Source organism: Catharus ustulatus, chromosome 7 (assembly GCF_009819885.2).
Source record: "Catharus ustulatus isolate bCatUst1 chromosome 7, bCatUst1.pri.v2, whole genome shotgun sequence".
Classification (NCBI taxonomy): domain Eukaryota; kingdom Metazoa; phylum Chordata; class Aves; order Passeriformes; family Turdidae; genus Catharus; species Catharus ustulatus.
In genome coordinates this window covers 21,199,203-21,221,128 of record NC_046227.1, presented here as the reverse complement: position 1 = coordinate 21,221,128, position 21,926 = coordinate 21,199,203, and the positions used below count along the sequence as shown (strand labels likewise).

Genomic DNA, 21,926 nt, shown 5'->3' with positions numbered 1-21,926 from the left:
AAACTGGTGTAAGTGAAAGTGTAGGAGGCCCTACAACTTTCAGTGGCCTTGTTTTGTGTCAAAGGGTATCCTTCAGATCTGAGTAATAAACTCTCCCTCATGATGGAGTGTTTGAGAGAAAAATGCAGGAGGATTATAAGAACAGCCCTTTACCTGAAGTCATTTGTATTTGCAGACAGTGAAAACCCTGGTCATATCCCCAAATTTGCTTTCAATGTATTAACATCTTGATGCAGGAATTAATTGGTAACTCTTTAACTAGACAATCCCCTAAAGAAACATCCTATGAAAATCCACCTAAAAATGACCATTTTACAGAGCACAGCCTCCAAATAGCTGGTAAAGACACCCAGATGGTGTTTGGCCCATGTATTTTAGTCAGATGGTTGATTTTCTCCTTGGTAGGTTTGTAATGCTCAAGAAAACATTTTGCCCATCTATCTGCATTTGAGTAGAATACAGACTGACTAACAGATAAATAATCCATGTGAAAGTAAATAGTCTTAAAGTAAACTGCCTTCACATTCCATTGATCAGCTCAGTCAGCAAACTTTTATATATTGTCACTAATGTTCTAAATATTTTGAAGAGAAATATGCCAGAAGTACAGAGTATTTCCATTTCTGTATCACATAAGGTCATTATGAACTCCTCTTTGAATTGATATTGATCCTTCAGCTTGCAGGAATATTCCTCCAATTTATTTCACTTTTGTTGCAATAGGAATTGTTACTGAAGGTACAAGGAAGAAAAGGAGCAGATGCAGAATGGAACCCACACATAAAAATATGATGCAAAGCATCTGCAGTGATAGGCTGACACAGCAGATGTTTTTTAACCATTTCAGGTTCCTTAAAATTCAGAGTTGTGTCAGTGGCAGGAAGCCCCAGCCAATCAACTGGACATTTCTGCGGCAGCAGCCTCCAGTTCTGTCCAATTGTAAAAGACAACAGTTTTCTACCTTGGAAATGTCTAAGACCAGCAAATATTTCATCCTGAAAACACCATTAAAACATATTTTGTCTCTCTTCTCAAAACCAATCCTACCCTTTGGAACACGCTCAAGCTCAGGATCATGCTTCAGCCTTCCTGGAACCTCTTGGACTAGAAGGCTGCTGAGAAGGGTGAAGGACCAGCAGCCTACCAAAACCTGCTCACTAGGGACAAAACAGGGGCTGAATGTGGGAGAAGGAAGGAAAACAATAAGAACAGGACATGGCAGGGGATTTAGCCAGCTCAGGCCTGAATTCCTTCAAAGGAGTGGCCAGAAACCAAGTTGGAGAAGCGTTGATGCGCCTCCTGTTGCAGTTCCTGGCCAAGCTCTCACCAAATTCAACAGGCACCCTCCCAAAGTTATACCAAGGACAGCTGATAAGGGAAGATTTGGGTAACAATTTGGCTCTGTTTTCCTCCCCTTACAGCAGCTGTAATAGGGTGAAGTTTTCCACTTCTGCTGCCCCAAAGTTGAATTGAGACTGGGAGAACATGAGCATGTATGTGTGGAACCTGCATCTTTCACACATACACACATTTCAGTTTCTGCCTGCTTCTCGCTTTGGTTAACATTTGAAAAATCCATTTCCCAGAGTGACTTTTTAAACAGAATGACTTAAAGCTGGAAGCCAAAGGGACTGTCTATAATTTTGTTTGCTTTTGGTTTTGCTACAGGATAAAAAGAGCGGGGAAAAAACCACTCAGTGCGTAGTTTTCATTTTACAAGCTGCAAAAAAAATTTGTTAGGAGTATAGTTGGGAGAAAGAGTTTATCAAACTTGTCTGAGCCTTTTAAATGAGCACAGCTCAACAGCAGATATGAAAGGCAATGTCTAAGACAGAAATTGGGTCAGCGATCTGCAACAGTGTACTTGCCAGTGTGATCAGTGTGAACCTACAGCTAATGGGGACATCGGCATCTCCCAGATATGAGGATGGTGAAATGACCGGGGTGAAGAAGCAGCCTGCGGAGGTTTGGGGAAGCAGAAAGACTGGGTCATAACAAGGATCATAGACTGTAATTGCTGTTGAAAAGAAAAAGGAAAAAAAAAAAAGAAGAAAAGCAGGTGATGCACTTAAGTCTTACTTTCTATATCCTTAATGAAAGGCACTGTTTTTAAAATGGTACTTTTATGCTTAAAACATAAAGTTTTAGATAGACAAAATGTTTGCCAGGAATCCATCTTAAATTAGATTTTGGTTTATTTGCTCTGTTCTTAGCATGTTCTATCTAAATATATATATATATCTTAAAAGAAAAATAAAGAAAAGTAATAATCAAGAGTCATAAATTTCCAGCAATATCACAAAATCCCTCATTAGCTTTCTGAACGCTAAACGTCTCCATTGATTTAACAAAATGGACAAGGTCTGTACAATTTTTGAGAAGACAAACATGACCTAGTAACAGATTGGTATCTCTCTTCTTGGGGCTTTTCAGTGCATTTATTTAATGGTCTTGACGTACATTACTTAAGAGAAACATTAAATGCCAGTGCTTTGCAACAGTTTTGTTACTGTTTCCTTAAAGTAAACAAACAAAAAAATACATTCAAAAAAGCAAGGCTGTTTTGTTCATGTGATGGCAGAGGCCTTGGGCAGCTGCGACACGCACTGCTCTTGCTCAGAGACATTACCCAACATCAGTCAGCTGTCACCAAAAGAGTTGCACGGAAAGCATTAAAGGATAAAAAGAAAGGGGGGCCGGGGTGGGGGAGAACTGAGCAAAATGCCACACATGCCAGCTAGTCTTTCCAGAAGGAAGACACCAGAATATGTATATTTGGGGGAGGAAAAAGGAGGGGGGAAAGAGCACTAACACAGAGAAAAACTTGACTTCAGGGGAAAAAACAGCAGCTCTCTGAAACTTGTTTAGCAGGTTTGCATTCCTAATGTAATCTGACTTGTGTTGGTGGTGGTTTTTGCCCTATTCCTTACTTTGCTTTCCAAGAGAAACGTAACAAAACTGAGGTAGAAATAATGGTGGGCACACTCCAGCCTGAAAGATTTCTAATGGATGCTAAATGAAGATTGCATTAAGGACAATGAAGCCATACGTACACAACAAAAACTCAACTTTACAGTTTGGGAAGGGAAGTAAATGTACCTTGAGGGTTCAGTTTTGCTTTGTTATTTGTACTGTTTGTTTGGTCACAGTCCACTGCACTGCTATAAACAGCTCTGCAACCCATAGCTCTGCCAGCGACCTACACTGATTCCACTCCTTACAGCTTCACCAAAATAGCCTCAAAACTACGACTAGAGCCATGCAACAAAGGCCAGCCGTCACAGCTTAAGGTAATTTGCCTCTCGGAATCCTACCAAATCTTACGTTTGACTGTTTCAGATGCTAACATAAACCTATTAAGTGGCTCTTTCATTCATCTATGCACCTTCTAAAGACTGTATCACCTTATCAAGGAGCAATATGCTGAAAACTCTTACAGTTTACCAACAAGAAAAATTGTTCTGCTCTGGTTTGATGTGAGAAATTGGCAAAAGAACCATTCCTGAACACTGGGAAATACTTTTGTTTCTATTTTTAAAAACTGTAAAGCTTCAGTCATATCACGCTTTAGTTTTTTCCTGGATACATTCAAAGTAATTTTCCTTGCCATATTCCAATTGTTGAGGTAAACATACATATTTAATATAAAGTAACATTGAAGCCTAGCCTATAACTCTCAGCAGTACATAGTGCTTTCAACACATTCCTTTGAGGTACTGTACAAATCACAATCACTTTCCTGAGTTTTTGCAGACAGAACATTAAAAGAAATGAACTGCAGAAATTAAGGTCCAGATTACCATTACCCTGTTTTACCTGTTCTTAGTTAAACACCACAGAACAGACAGGATTGAGGAATACTGTTGCTCTTAGAATAGCAAAAATCTGGCTCTCTGTCGCAACACAACCGTTCATCTCTTTAGTCCAATAATGTTTGAAGTTAAAGCTCTTTATATTAGCACATGCCACCAATGTAATTGTGAGGCAAACAAAAAATAAAGCACCACTTCAGGCACTTGACAGCAACTAAATCTCAAGAACAGCAGAATGGAATCAACACACAGGGTTCATGTCCTTCTGAAATCAACCCACTTGCACCTTGCTCCTTGGTGAGTATTGTCTAGCTTGAACAGAACTGAGCATCAACATGCGCTTTCTGTCATGTGTGGCTTTTTCAGATCAGCAGCTCTTGTTTGATGCACTTTTCCTTCAAGTATACCCTGGCTCTTTAGAGGCAAGGTAAATCGTAGTCTTCCCAGTACCCTTTGCAATTTAAACACTACTGAAAAGGGTTCTCTACCCCTATGTAGCAGATTCTGTGTGTGCCAACATTCATTACATTTTTTTTAAGTAGCATCACTGACTGCAACCAAACATTTTGTTCCATTCAACGTATGTATCAAGCTCTTTTTGAGATATGCTAGGCTGTATCTTGCAGAAAGCATTTTCAAAGTCTTGATATGTAACTGGCCTCAACTGGCTGGGCATAATGGCTGAAAGGTCTGTGGCTGGCATGGCATGGAGTGGGCCCACCACAGCTTCCTGACACAAGTGAGCCACATCTAGTCCAGAAAAGCCTTCTGTGCGCTGGACAAGCAGTGCAACCTCCTTGTCATTGAGACAGTAATTGTGCTGTGAGAGCAGTTGTACTATTATCTGGTGTCTCGCTGTGCTGTCAGGAAGTGGGATTAAAAGTCGTTTCATGAAGTACCTTCGAAGAGATTCATCAATTTCTTCTGGTTTACTCGTGGCGCAAATTACTACTATTTGGTCCTCAGCAGAAGTCAGTACAGTGTCCAGCTGCATAAGGAACTCGGTTCTCATCCGACTTACTGGACTATGTTCTTCACTCACTTGAGAGGAAAGGAGCATGTCAATGTCACTAACAAAAATCACCGAGGGTTGGCGACACCTTGCCACGAGGAAGGAGGCATGTACAATTTTTTCTCCTTCCCCTAACCACTTTGTGACAAGGCCAGAGCCAGTGATTTTGAAAAACGTGGCCCCCAGCTGACTAGCTATACATCTGCCCATTAATGTTTTGCCTGTTCCCCGAGGTCCAAATAAAAGGATGCTCCGAGGTAGAGCAGTCAGTCCATTGAATGCATCTGACCTCAATACTGGCCATAAAACCTCCTCCTTAATGACGGCCTTTACTAGATCTAGGCCAGCAATGTCGCTCCAGTCCACGGGAGGTCCTTGGTTGATAATCTCATTGGTAACAAGGTCAATGAGGTGTGTGTCAGTATTCTTCAGTTGCTCGTCCACAGAGTGGTTGGATGAGGTAGCTGCACGAAGTCCCGGGCCTTGCATTGGGTGAGGGAGGAGCTGCCTGTGCTCGTCACCGTGCTCATTCATTACTGGGGAGCTATACTTCCCAAACGAGTCACTCGATCTCGAACCCAGTGAGTTTTTAGCAGTACTATAGGATGGGGGTGTTAAAGCCCTACTGGACTGGCTACTGAATTTCCTTTGCTGTTCAGAGGACATTAGCTGCTTTGTTGGCTTAAATGCTAAGGATGATGTTTCAGCACTTCTGTCAAAACCATTCCCTCTGTTTGCATTTGAAATGCTGTTGTCTGGCATTCGATACATTGGACTCTGTGTAGATCTCTGTTGGCCGTAGCTGTAATTTCCATAACTGGAGTCCATTTCTCCTTGCCCTGCCATGTAGAAAGCTTTCCTTTTGAGAGAGCTGGCTGAACTGTTTGTCAGGGCAGACGGCGCGATTGGCGTCAGACCGTGGCCCTGGTAGGAGTAGCTGGGGACAGTGGTTGGGGGCAGAGGGGTTGGAGCAGGGATTCCTGAAGGCAGGTAAGCCGAGGGCGGCGGGGCACCCCCAGGGCTGTACCCAGGGCCAACAGCAGTTTGAGGAGGATAACTGGCAGAAGGGTAGCTGTAACTGGAGAGATTGGAGGTCCCGTTGTAGCCAGGGACGAGGGCTGGTGGTGGTGGCGGTGGCGGGGGCTGTAGAAGTCCCGAGCTGTGCAGTGGGGATGGATGAGGGGATGGAAGTGCAGGTGCTGGCTGGCCGCTGTAACTGGTATGCAAATATGAGCCATTGTATCCTGTGGCATATTCCTGAGATGGGAGCCCTGAATGAAGACTGGGAACGGTGTGACTTCCACAGGTGCTGCTGGAGTAGCTGGGTTCAGCCAGGTTACTGGCCACCCCAGGAGAGCTCCCGATGCTGGCTGAGACATCTGCGGGAGGGAGGGCTGCACTTACCCCAGCTTTGCTGGCGGTGATGACATCTGGGACACAGTTCATGGGATACACGCTCTCCGAGTTCAAGGATGGCTGCCAAGGCTCACTTTCATTCTTCCGACCATTCACCAGCCCCGAGGGAGCTTCAGAGTAATTGCTGAGAATGGGTCGCTCAGCCGGGCCTTCCAAAATCCCGGAATACTTTTCTGCATACTTTTTCAGAAGGTTGGAGGCGGTCAAAGCCGAGATGTCATCGTTGGCCCAGGCGTACTGGTACGTGCGCTGCAGGTGGCCCCGGTAGGCTTCCACCTTGTGGGCTGGGGACCGGGTGGTTGAAGTGATATCGAAGTGCTGCTCTGGCCACTGGGCATGCTCCGGCGTCCACTGCATCTTCAAGCCTAGGGCAGTAGGAAACAACAAAGTTAACAGCGACCTCAGCTTTTTCCTTGTGTTTTTAAATGAGTTCTCAAATGTACAGTCTGTGAACGTCTTCAGCTCTCTAAAACTGTACTTAACACCACAAGTGCTTAAGGAAAGAAAAGGTAACACCCTTAAGAAGCAGTATGGTTGGTTTGTTACAGGCACATACACACATAAACAATTTTTTTGCCAATTCAGTAGTGGGTCAATTTTTTGTTTAAAAAATATAGGTAATTCTATAGCTCTCAAAGTAATTAAATAAAACTCAGTATATTTTAAATACTTAGAGTGGAGATTTACTGTAAACACACAAGGCATCCAACTGCTCTGTTCTCTTTCATCACTGTTTCAGTTTTATATTTTAACCAATATAAAAATATGAGACACAGCTGACAGATCACATCTAGGATACCTCTCTTATTTGGTACTGAACACCTAGTTAGCAGAGTATAATGCACCCTGCGCAGAACAATATGACACAGACATAGCAGGTCATTCCATAATCCAACTCTCATCTAAAGTGGTCCACGACAGTTTCAAATCTGCTTCGTGGAGTGCAGCAAAGCAATCTCCCAGGCAGCGCTCTGTCGCTTTCATCACACAAAGCCTACAACTCGGTATGAATTACAACTGGCTCCTTTCTGCCTCTCAGTTCTGTTGTTGAGGGTCTGGAAAAAAAAACAAGCATGACTTGTCTGTCGGTCTCCTTGCCTGCTTTCTCTTCCCACCCCCCAACCCCCCCCTGCTTCACAGCCTCCAGGGTACAAAGAAAGAGGGTTAAAGAAAAAAAATAAAGAAGAAAAAAAGGATGAAGAAAAGGAAAAAGAAATGAAGCCAAGTCCCTGAAAGTTCTGTGGCTTCCACAGCTAGCTATAAAAAACCCCTGGAACAAACAATACAAAATCAAAACCAAACCTATCATTAAAAAATAAAAGAAAAAGTCTAAATATCATTTTGAAGCAAATTCTCTTTTAATGATGTGATGTGAATTATCTCTCCTCTTCATATTCCACTGCAATAGTGTTAAGTACAAGGGTTAAGATAACCCCCCTCCAAGTTGTACCTATGCATGGTACATTGCTGGGTTTTGTACAGCTGTATCAAGCAGACCTCCTTAATCTCTCTCGTATTACCAAAAGTGATTTTTGCAAACAGTCTTGTGCCCTCTGGCACAGATTCCCTGATAAGGAGGAGGCCTAGTCGAAATGAAGCATCTGTGGCACTAGCTCCCCTCTGAATTACTGCAGTCTATTTTGACAGCTTCTACCCCCTCCTGTTTCTCTCCCCAACCCCTTTAGCTCTTCATTGCCTGACTCTGGCATCTGACATGGCCAGCTTAGCCTCACTGAGCTAAACCTAACACAGCACACAGTTTGGTAACAGAATGGCATGTTTATTCCCTTCTGACTCCCTCTTCCTTGTTTGCAAAACCACTGCACCAGACACTGGAAGTTAATTAGCAGGATGATGCTGTGCTAATTGTGTTAATTTACAAGGTTTTAGTCAAAGAGAATCATGCCAGGGCTGGCACTGCTGTCATGCTTCCGACTTAATGATTAAGAAATACTGAAAACAAGGTGGGAAGGATTGCAGTAATTACACAATAAATGAATAAAGCAACAGATTCATTTGCAATTATATTTTATTGTGGTTGCACTCATTTGCATTTGGATTTTTTCCGTTTTTTTTGGATTCATGTATTTGCAAATCACCAAATCATTTAAATTTAGGCTGAAAATGGCAAAGTACCTCTAATTGAGCCTTATATTTTATTAGTACAACTAGTGCAAATCTCACTCCCCCTGAGCATGCCATTGATTACTTTCAGATTTTTTCCTTCTTGAGCATTCTCTTTCTCATTTTTCAAACACTTTGACAACTTGATAAAAATGTCTGTTAACAATCATACAGTTATCCTAGAAAAGTTAATTCAGAGAAGTGCTTTTGACAAATGCTGCTTTGAGACTGAGGTTTTGTCAGATTTATTTCTATAATTTAGCATTAATATAATACTTTTTGCTAATTGTTTCTGATGTTTCAACCGTTGCCTTTCAGAGGGAGTAAGTATATCACGAAATTGGGAGAAACTATGGAAATCATGTATTTAAATAATTGCATTTTAAAAATGCAATTTTAATGAGAAATTATCAGACTTTTAAAAATTCTTCTGGAAATCTGAAGAACAAATCACCAAGAGCCAATTACCAGTAACGAGTATCTGAAATTATTCTAATGTCATAAGAAATACCACAAGCTCTTTTAAAAGCAAAAATATCAATGTTCATGTAATGTAGAATTGCATGACAGCATACAAGTTCACTGCCCCATTAAATAAATAAATAAAAAACCCAAGTCAAACAAAACCAACCCACAAACAAAACCTATCTGTGTTCTGCAATGTTTTGCTTATAAGGTTACCAAAACACTGAAGGCTTCTGTTACAGAGATGCAGAAAAACTTGAGTAGGTTGATGTTTCACTAGATACTAAAAAACAGATGCCATGGGAAAGACTCTTTGCAAAGAAACCACTAAAGCAGCAGTGGAACTTTGGAAAAAGAAGGTAAAATAGACATGGATGGAGTGGAGAACCTCATAGGGCTGTATTTGTACTGTAGTTAATGAATATGCTTTCGGCACATTGTTTTTAACTGCTTCTAAAAGAAAGCCTATTCAATTTAAAGAGATAAAAGAATGCCCTGGGTCAGAGCTCAACACCACACACTACCTACTCTATAAGCTTTCCAAAACACCTTTTACAAATACTTTAAAATTTTCATTAGTTGGTCGTTTTTATTCAGAAGGATCATGTGTTTTTAAAACAAAATAATTAAATTTATAGTCACAGTGGGGAGATGTATTTCGATTGTGCAAAAATTCAATTCTATGAATTTTATTCGTCTAGATTAATTTCTTTTCCTTATTATGCAGCTGCAAAAGAATGTCAGAAAATCTAAATTATCCATTATAAGAGGAGGGGAAAATCACATCATTGGCATTCTTTATTTAGAATAATTGCTAGATAGACCAGTAGTTTCACACTGTCATGCTATCTTTGGATATGCTCACTGAACAATAATTGAAAGTTTATTTATTGATGCATATTAAATACCAGTGCATTTAACAAAGGCTGTAAAGGCAGGATTAGGCTTTGATTAGATAAGCTTAAGAGAACAGGACCGTTCTCATCCCGTGAAACATGAGCATTTATTCCAGCACATCGCAATCATTAGTGTTATTTGGAAGCATAGGTTAATAGTTAACCATAAGCATATTTTTTGCATTAATAAGCAGTGAAGAAATCTGAATTTACATGAAGTCTACCGGAATGGTCTGGACTGGGGGGCACAAAGAGCCATTTCCTCAATTTGATATTAATTGAATAAGCAGAAAACTTCTGCTAGGTTTGACTCTATTTGATAATAGTTCACAAATTGTTTGACAAAAGTCAAATGTCTGATTTGGGAGAAAAAAGAAGCAGCAGCAGCTGTTGTACTTTTAAATTATGCAAACATTCCCCTTCCCTCTGCCCACCCTCAGCCCCAAATTGCTTAATGTTTGTAGCCACTTCCTCTCCATATTTCAAATTGTATTTTATTAATTGCTTTTTGTTTAAGCTGATACATATTTCTGCATTTCTTTTGTTAGGAATCCAAATGCTGATATAAACATCTACAATCAGGTAAATCAGGGCATATTTAGAGGTTGAATTTTTTTATTTTAGTGTAATTTAAACTCTGACATAAACTACTGTCCTGCAGATAGTGTATTTGGTTAATAACTTTCTGAAAATCCAGAAGCAACGCAAGGCAGAATGTATTTTTTTTTCTAAAGTCTCTGCTAAGTTAGGAATCCTCTGAACTATCGACATTTTTGAACTGTGTAAAATGTGCTGGTATGGGCTGTAAAAGGCAAAAGGAAAGGATTCCGTTCTTTAAGTACAGGTATGTACTTATCAGAGAATAGCCTTTAAGATAAATTTAATACATTATATAGAGAGGCAGGGTAGGCTATTCTGGCAGTATCTATTTTTCCTTGTCCTGACAGCCTTGCTATACATCCCTGCCCTCTAATTCCTAAGTTGGATCTATCTGGATTACATTAAAAGTAATTACAGTCAACAATTTCATTATGGAATTACTTCAAACTAAGTGTTTGACCATATTTCCTCTTCTAATATTGTGCACTTAGCCTGAAAACAGAAAATCTAATACATAATACTTCATCAGTTGCACATATAATAATTCCATGTGGCTGAAAGCCACTTATATATTCAGATGTACGAATTCAAATTAAAAACAAACAAACAAAAGAAATAAAAAGGAAAAAAATGCCAGAGTTATGAAAAATTAACATGGCAATCTGGACGCAAAAAGGAACAAGCAACATCCTACACATCCTTACTGTCCAACAGGGCCTGATCCTGATGGGAGCTCAGATGAGTTTGTGCACATAAAGAACCCCCCAGTGCTGGTACCCTCAGTACCAGGTCAAAACTTCTCATCTCCTTACAGGATTATATCTGTCAAAAAAGATAAATAACTAGCCTTTGCTTTCAATTTAAATACAAGGGTTTCTGTTGAAAACAGGTATGGGAACACGGGAACAGAAACAGGACCACACTGGGTAAAACCACCACAAAGTTTTACAGTGTCCCAACTCACCAACTTGCCCAGCAATAATGTGCTTTAGAGAAAGGATACTGGAACTTTAGTAAAGTTCTCATCTATTAACACCTCTAATAAAATAATCAAACTAAAATTAAATCAGATGCAGCTGTGGATGTCTGAAAATACTGGAAGAGACTGCACTGCACTTCTACAGATGCTGGTGAAAAAACCCTAAATGTCCCAGAGTTGCTGTGCACAAGGCACTAGAAGTAAGACAGTACACCAACCCTCCCAACCATCTACCAAAGTTTCAGATTGGATCAGGGGCCTTCAACTGTTCCTTCAACATACCTGAGGCAAAAGAAAGTAATTCTTCTCTTCTTGTGGTCCCTCTTTTCCTGCCCCGATCACCCCTGAAGTGCACAGGTCCTACAGTACAAGGTCCTTTGCAAGCATCAGGAGTCAAGCAGGTTCTTAACTTTAGGTCTGTTGTTAAACATGATCCGAGCAATGCCTACTGCACTGTTGAAAGGGGCTGCACTGCACCAGGGGTGAAAGAAAATGGATGCTTCTGCTGAGTGTCCATAGCAAACAAGTAGAAGCACACTGCTACAAGGTAGGAAACAACTCCAAAGTTGCAGCTCTAAGTATCACCAACCATTTCCCTCTCGACGAAAGTGCATGAGAACTTCATCACTTTGGATTGCTTACACATTTAGCCTCGGACTCCAAAAACTGTCCCTGCCCACTGAACTACCACCCTCAGCCCTGTCCCCAGTTATTCAAGACCCTGAGTATTTACACAACAGACCATAATGATTTTAACCAAGGATTTGCTTCTTGTGGACATGTGGAGATTGGTTCTGCCAAAAGAGCTACTGACCTGAATAGGTGTTTCATTGGGAATATGCCAGTATATACCTCAAAACCCTTACTTCAGTGTGGGCTGAAGGTGTTAGTACCTTGAGGATCAGGCCCTAGAGTCACATTTTAAAGTCCTTCTCAAGTATGGGGGGCAGAGCGGAATAAATGAGTCATGCAGTAACCGCTGTGCAAGATGTAGGACACGCAGCTCCCTGGATTTGTACTAAATCTGATAATATTTTATAGGACTGTATACTGTCATATGTTCCCGTAATAATAAAAATTAATTCAAGATAAAACAATTCTTTTACACTCAATTTTTTATTAATAAGCATAATTTCAGCTGTTTGAAGATAGTGCAACTGATCTCTCTTAATTGGAAACAGGGAGGATTTTGAAGAGTGGATTGAGCTAATTATGTTTTGCAGGGAGAAAAAAAAAAGGAAAGAAAATGATTCCCACATTTATTTTCTAATTACTCAGAGAAGACCTCTGCTCTAGTCCATGAGGAACTCCTTTGACGTCAAAGGACTCGGTGGGAGGATGAGCCTCCAACTGAGATGCCCAGCTGTACAGTCCCAACTTTGTAAGTTTTTTTCAGTAAGTGGCACCACAAACTCACAAAAAACAGGCCTGGAAAGTGCTCTCGGCATTTTCTTGGTAGGGGTCTGTTCTTTCTCTTATTATATATGCATGCCCTGCACATCAGTGGGAGCAAGCTGTTGGCAGGGTATTTCCATCTAGCAAGGATAGTGAAAGCATTTCAATCTTTAAAACAAAACACTTAAATCATGAGTAAGATTGAGGATCACATATGTCAACAGCACTTAAAGATTAAAGCAGTAAGAAAAATGCAACATATTTTATGTAAGATGGGAATGGTTAAAAATGAAATTACAAAATTAAAAACTAATTCCAAACTGTTACACCCCAATTATCTAACTTAAATACTGTCAAATTATTATTCTTTTAAAATCACACATTCACACCTTACAACAGCAAATTGCAACATATCTACAGCAAATGAGTTCTCTTCCCACAAGCCCCCTCCCTGCCATTTACATAAAGCAGCCTTTGATAGTCACAAAGACATTTCTGGCTAAACAGCCTTTAGAAGATCCATTAGCTTCAAAGGCTGAAGAAACAGAAGTAAGGAGAAATAATAGCCAAGCAAGCAAAGAGAAGCTATGTCCAGAGATGACACTGGCGTATTTTGCCAACAGAAGCAATCTGGATCCAGAGTCAGCCTTGCAGCCGTGGTTGGTAGGGACTGGAGCTGTCACTGGGGCTGGCAGGGACTGGAGCTGTCACTGGGGCACTCCCAGGACCTCCCAGCCCACTGCCCACCTCGGAGGGGTTGGTATCTCTGCAGCAGCAGTCCCTGACACAAAAACATCCTTGCTGTGTAATCACGTTGATGCGCAATCACCGTGTACCATAAGTAAAACCATATATGCACACGTGCCTTGGAACCCATCTATATAGAATATTGATCATACTTGTGATTAAAGGCAGTTCATCTTGGAAAGATTTTATTATGTCAGTTTGCCCTCAACCATACTAATTTGCTCACAGTACTTTTCTAAACCAACTAGAAAACACACTAATGAAAACAATAATTGAATTTTCTTTTACTCTATTATGATGCTTTGTTTTGCCAGGATTTACATTTTTAAGCTGTTTTTGTCAAGTAGCTCTGAACAGTACCGTGTCTTTAAAGGACCTAGCATTCTTTGTCAGTGCCAGATGAACAGGATCATAATAATTTCTGAGAGAATACTCAAAAGAACAATAGCTGTAAACAAATGTGAGCATAACTTACATGAAAAAAATTACCTTTTGCAGTTCACTGAACACACACTTATGGCTATAATGTATTTTTAAAAGATTTAATATACCACATAATCTGCCATTTATGCCCATATAAACATGAAAATCAATATAACTGCTGTAGGGTAACTAGGGATTCTGAGAATTAGAATATTCACTAATAAAATATAATAATGAACAAATACGGAGTTTGGCCACTTGGCACAAGAATTTATGCATATTTGAAAATGCAAAATATTTTAGACCTAGAGTGTGATTGTGCTCCCACTGAAGTGCTTATTTCAAGGCTCAAATAAACCCAACTGAAGCTTTTAGAAATGCAGCAAAATGCATACTTTCTTTTTAGGCAACAAAACAGCAGAAGCAGCCTTTTATTTGGTTTTTCTTCAAGAAGTGGAGTCTGAGGCACATTTACCTTGAAAGAGCATAACACAAATCCTTAAAAGCAGAGCAGACAAAATACCTTCATGCTTTATCGTGTTTCTCACATAATCAGCTGAAGCAGGTGAAACACAAAACCCTGAACTTGTTTTTTAGCAAGTAAGTGAGAGGCAAGAGGAATAAATTTTCAGCACTAGGGAGCCTGTCATGGAACATTCAGATCTTGACCTAAACACTTCTAGGAAAAAACCCCTTTAATATCTGAAAATTATAATTTTCAAATATTGGATACTGTTATTTTTCCATTTCTGTTGCTAATCATGTTTTAGCAAATTGTTTCCTTTTACTCTTTCATTCACACTTAGAATTATTGCTTTGGTTGGTTCCTTGCCACTAATAAACCTTTTTTAAACCCTTTTTCATGTATCGTAAATCCATTAAGACAATTTCCTTCTTAAGCTCACTTCCTTTTGCGAAATGAAGATCATCAGGACATACCACACGTGTCCAAAGGGACAGCAGAGCTGATGAATATGTATGTTTTATGTCACAACAGAGCACTCCCCTTGTTCTTGCAGTATCGACCTTCTCTTATGAGAGTAAATAACAGGTGAGCACTTGTGCATGAGGATAAATGGGGTTAAAATTGCCATACAGGGACATACTTTATTTGAACAAAGTAGGTGCACAATAAATACAGATTTAATTGATGCTGAACTATTTTTATATCATGTTGTTCCAAAATGTTAGAAAATCACCTTGCTTTAAAATGTAAGACCAAGTTAGACAGCAAGAGTATTTCAAATACATTTCTCTTCAATTAACAGAAGCAGCACTCTGTAAAAATTCCACTATAATATAATTTTAATATACTTTTCACTCATCATATCTAAAAAAGTAGGTATGTATTTCACAGCTTTATGTATAGCAACAAAAGGTTAAAGCCACAGATTCACCTAGCCAGCTCTATTTGCTTTAAAAATATGAAGGTAAAGCTCAATTTCAGTAAGTTTCAAATAATTGTAGTCAGGTTTGACCCATTACATTCAACTAAGATAAGTGAAAAAGCAAATTTATATGGGCCAGTAGCACAATGCTCCAGCTTGGAACCAGGAATACTGCTTTCCTTTTAAAGCACTTATTTCAAAACCTACCCTTGTAGGATAGGTATGAACAGTTGCTTTACTCAGATTAGAGTACCTCTGCTAATTAGCTAAATGAGAACAAACACTGATTAAATGTATATATAGAAGTAATCTGATACTCAAGAAAAAAATATCCTTAACATGTGTCCACAATATAGAAAGCTTTCACAAAAATTGTTTATGTTATTTATGCTTTTTGGCAATCTGCACATTAATTTTTAATGAAATAGTAAAGAGATGTTGCGTCTCACACTTCAGTAAAAATATTCTATAACCAGGACTGGTTGACATAGTGCATTAATTCAGTGTCCTTCACTCCTGGGACCTGTGTATAATTTAGTCCAGCCTGAAGAAAATAACTTTGATCTGAAGGCTGTGGAAAAAGCTACATATGAAATGAGTTTTGGTGGGTTTAGTGTTGTTTCTTATATACAAGACGACATATGAAGATAAACTGCTTTAGAATGCTCCTGACATGGCCCAGGATTAAGAGCAGGGAGCTCTTAGCAGAGCTCATCCACTCTCTCCCTTTTTCCCATCGCACCAGGCGCACATCACACACATTTCTCTCTACTGTACGCATCAGAGCGGCTACTGCTGACACACACTGCCTTTCCAAAGAGAATATCCTGTGCAAAAGGATTGTATTATCAACCTGTGCACCGATTTGGTGTCTCCATTAAAAACCCAAACAAACAACAGCGTCTGTATTACAACATGGGAGATCACGTTGTTGTAAGAAGGGATGATGTTACCCCAGGGAACCTGAGATTTCCTCCCCAGGGTAGGGAACACCTAAGCTAAGTCATCAGAACTGTACTAATCACGCTCTTAGGGAAAAAAGAGCTCCGGCACAGCTCCTTCCCGGCTCGGCTGCGCGAGCAGTGACCCTTCCTTTCCTTCCTGCTCCCCCCAAAGCAGAGAAACAAGATTAAAAGCAGAAGCACAACCAAAGAACTGACATCCTAGAAAAACTAAGCTGAGATAAATCTTTCCCCTACTTAAACCTTTCAATTACTGTATTTCACAAATTCCAAAGATTCTTTCTTGCTCACTCAATAAAATGTATCTGAATTAGTTGCTGAAAAATGGAAATACTGCCAAATTTTGCATGCTTTTGGTTTGGGGCATACTGTATTATTTCCTGTTCATCTGAAAGGAACTATATAGATTGTTCAGTTGGCTTGACAAATTATCTGGGGGACTGGGAGAGAAGGAACAGGGAATTTTCTATAGACAAATATAGAAATCTCACTCTCTCTCTCTCTCTCCCCATTTATATATTTTAGACACACAGGCACCAAGGCACCAGAGAGAGAATGTCTCAACTGAGAAACTGAACTCTGTGTATACTGATATTTTTTCCATATTCCTGCAGAGAGTGGTAAGGAAAAGAGACTAACTCATCATATTAAATGTTGGTTCTCCTTTTTTTTAAAAAAAAACCCAAAACATAAACTTCATCTGCAACAGGAAAAGTTAAGCCATGTCCTAAGACACACAGTATGTCATTGAGAGGATGCACAGGCAGAAAAAGAGGGCAGAAAAAAAATGACATGCTGTTTTAAAAACAGAAAGAAATTATAGGGCCCAGCTGATAAAATGTCACATTCCTTTGCAGCTATCACAAAAATTTAGCCATTTCTGTAAACAGCATTCAAGAGACAACAAAAATCTAAACCATACAATAACTGTATCAATAACTAGCTGAGTATGTTGATAGTTTAAATAACAATATAATCTGTGTTATTTTTGTGTAATTTTGTCCATAGTCTTATTGCATATGTAGTCACCTAATGATGAAATACTTTTAAAATTTGCTTCAGGGTACAGAAGTCAAGCTCCACTGATTAGCATCTCAAAGCGCACTACAGGCACACATTTGTATAGCAGAATAATAGCACTTGTGTTTGTATGCTGCTAAAAAACCCAACTCCCCCCCTGCCTCCCCACTATTTTACTGGATGTTTGATGATGCACGCTAATGAAAGTCCTATCACAAAATATATACAATATATAACAGCTAACCGTAAGAATTTAAAAAACAAGGTAGAAAGATAAAATCACAAAAAGAAACCAAAAAGGGCTTTGTGGGCCAACACAAGACACTTAGACTCCAGGATCATTGGCTGATTCTTCTGTTACTTCTCTGGTTTGAAGTCAGAAGAACTACCAAAGTTTACAATTTATTGCAAAGGAGATAAATGTGTCACATTAAAATGTGTTAATTACACAAATTATATTTTATTCACCAGTGTTTGGAGTTTGGGGCGTGTGTTTAATAAAAATTCATCACAGAAAATATTTCATTAAAATCTTGATGGAGAGTTCTGATATTCACTGCACTAGCTCAGTTTTTGATTAATTTCCTATATCTAATTAGGTGGCACTCAAACTTTATTGAATGCAAGCCTTCCTAAAATTCACTGTAAACTGACTGGACAGTGATTTCAGCCACATTCTGAGACACCAGTCCAACAAATTATTTTCAGCAGCCCCACATCCTTCCCTGTGCATCCCCTTCTGCCATTTCTCCAGGCATTCTCTTTTTACAGGATTTTAGTTAGAAAAGTACCATCTAATTTTGTATTACATAATATTAGAAAAGTGCATCCACATGGATTTAGTACTAAAAATTTGATATACTATCAACAGGGAACATTAGAACCTTACTGAATATTCAGCAATTATAAGCTTAAATTATATTTTCTACTAACACTTCTCTTTTCATTCAGAATGTGTAAGTAGCATACAGGAACTACTTAAAGAGTGCTTAGCACTAGTATAATTAAACACACTTAGCATCAAACATCACATTCATAAACAAATAGATGTTCACAAGTATCTGATATCAGTACTAAACATTTGTTAAAAGTTGATACTACTCCAGAAAAATAATTTTTAAAGTTAAAACACAGACCAGATTGAATTATGAGGTACTGTGAACGCTGTGAGAATTCTGCAATTGCATGTAAAAGATTTACAGATCTGTAAAAGATTTACAGATAACAATTGAAAGGTGTATTACACTTATCAGAGGAATGCATAACCTCTGTAAAACAGGTAGGAGTGAATCATTTTAATTTTCTCTCTTCTTACAGTTTTATATTATTACACAAGGGAAGTAGAGGAAACCTAAATATGACCCTATTTAGATATACTAACTGAAAAGCCTTTGTAGAAATTTTAAGCAAACAGGATTGTGCTTCCAATGCTGCCCATCTAGTTTTCCAATGTGTTAAATTGGATGGCTACTTGGACAGCTCTCTATTCATTACTGAACTGTGGAAAGGAAACACAGAGGTGGCATTTTCCTTTTAAACTATCTAATGCCTTGTAGCCAGATTCCAAAGCATCAAGGAGAGATTTCTTTTTTTTCCCCCCATTTTTTCTTTTTTTTTTTTTTTTTGCTAGACAAGCTGTCGTAATTGAAATGAAGTCTAATCAGACTCATTACTGTTTTCAGCAATTTGCACCACCAAAGATGCTTATTAGGTAACAGTGTTTAATAAACCGCTCTTTAGAAAACTACCAGTAATGAGCTCTTAACAGCCAATCTTTAGCGTGAATGTAATGTGAAAAGTGTTCCTAGCACTGAATAGATTTTCACATTTAGTAGTGTCATAATTAAGCTCAAGGAATTGGTAGCTGTGATGATAGATATTTACTGCAATATAGACTTTCCTCCCTGTGAAAATATATTTGAAAATAGCTGGGGTTCAGTATTTCCAGAGGAAATTTTAAAACTGTTTAAAAGACTGTGTGAGGCTGAATTAGGTCTATAAATGATACTTAATCAGAGAGTATTTAGGGAATGTTTAGACTACTGTGAGTCTGGTATCAACCACAAAGCATGCATAAAGTTAATTCCACCTAGCTTTGTTTGACTGCTCTTCCATCTCTTAAGAATTCCAGTCATTAATATACAAATAATAAATGTTGTTGTCACCAGCTGAATAATAATGAACAAAAATGGCCAATAACAGAAGATACTTGAAAAAACACTTGTCAGTTCTCCTTCCACAATAACAGCTGAAAATGCTTGAGAAAAAACAAGCAAATTGCTTGGTTTCAAAATAAAATTATGGATATCTAATTAATGTATATATAATTTACATACACACACACATATATATAGCTAATGCTGTTTCTCCTACGTGTTTCACATCATCCTAATACCTACTTAGCACCCCCAAATTCTTAATGTAAAGAACACCACAGCTCTGAAAATGTAATATTGTGACATATATTATTCATAAAAGACAGCAACACACAAAAGCTAAGTTTTCATCGATAGAAGGTTCAATTTAACTAGATGTACACCTTGCCACACTAGTCGCATCAATACTACTACCTAACAAATGCTGAAAGTGGCAAAAACAAAAATAAATTGCATGTATAAACTCTAGCTAATTAAATATCCAGAGTGAATCTTGAGGAATAGCTTCTGTTCTCTCATACAATTGATTTCAGCTTGACATAATATTTAAAGTTATCAATAAGAAATGACCGAGACAACCTTTTTCTCTCCCACTAGGAGAAATACATAGGGATGCAAATGTTGTTTTGCTTACTAGAGATTCTGCTGGACAAGGTTTGTGTTGGTGGCCAAGACTTTGGAAAGAAGTGCATAAACATGAGTAATGAATAATGAAACCACCAACAAAATTATGAAGACCAGTTCTCTTGGATCAAGATTTTTATATAAGAATTCCATGTTAAGATGTTAAGAAGAGTTCCTTACTGAATGAGTGCTTTCACTGCATCCTTTTTATACCCTAGCCCCAAATTCAGCAGCCCTAAATGTAGCCTCTAAGCCTCTGTATCTGTTTGCAGCTTTCTGAATCAATAGGACAATGAGACCTGAGACTACCAAATTAATGCCAGTTTCATTTGATTTTGTGGTATGTGCTTCTTTGCACTACAAAGTGGAAAAAGGAAAAAAATCCCAACACAACCCCACACCCTTAACTCATTCCCAGATGGGTTTTTGTAGCTTTAAGATCAAAATATCTTCCAATTTCTTAAGTCTAAACTGAATTTTACTTAGAGCCAACATTTTTAGTGCAGCTGCTGCTTATCCTATCATGCAATTCCAAACTCTGCACCTTTAAGTCACATACTTAGCTTCTGCTTTTTGCAAAATAACATAACATAAAATATGATAAAATAACAGAGACTCCACAACTGCTTTGGATTGCCTCCTCTTGTACTTGTGAATAATGCATTAAACTTCACATCATTTGTGAGTGACAACCTGATGGTCCAAGATGCATAATATGCATTTTGTACTGTTGATTTTACTAAGCACAGATGCTCTGAAGCATCAATTGTTCATCAGTAAGTCCTTCAATATCATACATTGTGATGTTTTTGTCATTTAAAACTGGGATTGACAGAAATGTAGCATCCACAGGAGGTATTTTAGGCATCATTATAAAACTATAGTTACCATCCTTTCTTACTCCTAACGTGAAATTAAAGGAAGGGGGAACCTTCAGTGTATTCCCTCTGTAGCCTAACACTACCACAAAAACAACAACAGCAAGTTAGAGAATCACTTTTCTGCCTCAGATCCTCTGTATTTTATCAAGTCTACAAAATACCAGTCTGCTCACCTAAGATGCTGACCCCAAACAATGCCTGAATTTCAATAGAAATTGAGACTTTTCCTCCTGGTATCTCTAAGCTTGCTTAGCCTGATCACAGAAGTCTCATCTGACTTTTAGTGGAGTTTCCATTGAAGAACTAGGATGTACCAAATTTTACAGCACTCCAGGCTGCTACCCTGAGGTGGGGTATGTCATACATACATGAGTATGGACTAGCATAAGAAATTGCAAAAGCGTAGGAAATCAAGGAAGGAGGTGAAGCTACAGGGGCAGGTTGAACTCCAGGCAAAATTTGCCTCAAAACATTGAAATGGTCAGAAAGAGTAGCAGCATCCTATAAAGAGGATAGTGAGAAGAACCTTAACACCCATATTTAAGGTGCTGCCATCAACCAGAGCCTCCACGGTGTAGAGATTGAGGACTCTCCACAGGGCCAAGCAGGAGATGACAGCTCAAGTGGGAATGTTTGCTGCCATCAAAACCAGAGTTGAGCCCTGGAGTGGTTTGTCTCAGGACAACTCCACCACAAGACAGCATAAATAGCAGAAATGGAACTCCATGTAAAATTTATTGCACCTTCTATAGTAGCATAGACACTTTCTTCTCCATCAGTTAAATTACAGTATTATAGCTCACCTTCTCCAACTGGGACCCAGCATCAACCACAATTTGCTCTACAGCAAAAAGTACCATAAACAACTGTAGGTACCTCTGAGTACAGAACACCACAGATTTCTGGTCTCTCTTCTTTATGGTGCTCTCTTTATGGAGATTTTCCCGTATACGAAGGGGAACTACAAGAGAGCTAGAGAGGTATATTTCACAAGGGCACGTAGTGACAGGACAAGGGGGAATGGCT

At 38.9% G+C, this 21,926-nt stretch overlaps 1 protein-coding gene across 4 annotated transcripts in view; it reads right to left on the bottom strand.

Moving 5' to 3' along the window:
• The window catches only part of FIGN (fidgetin, microtubule severing factor), a 107,121-nt gene that overhangs the window by 3,028 nt on the left and 82,167 nt on the right, over nt 1-21,926 (bottom strand). For all 4 annotated transcript variants that reach the window (XM_033064955.1, XM_033064957.1, XM_033064959.2 and 1 more), the window contains one exon: nt 1-6,605. This exon is cut by the window's left edge and continues 3,028 nt beyond it. In XM_033064955.1, the coding sequence (XP_032920846.1) occupies nt 4,357-6,605 (2,249 nt within the window). In that variant the 3' untranslated portion in view covers nt 1-4,356. The remainder of the gene's footprint in view (nt 6,606-21,926) is intronic.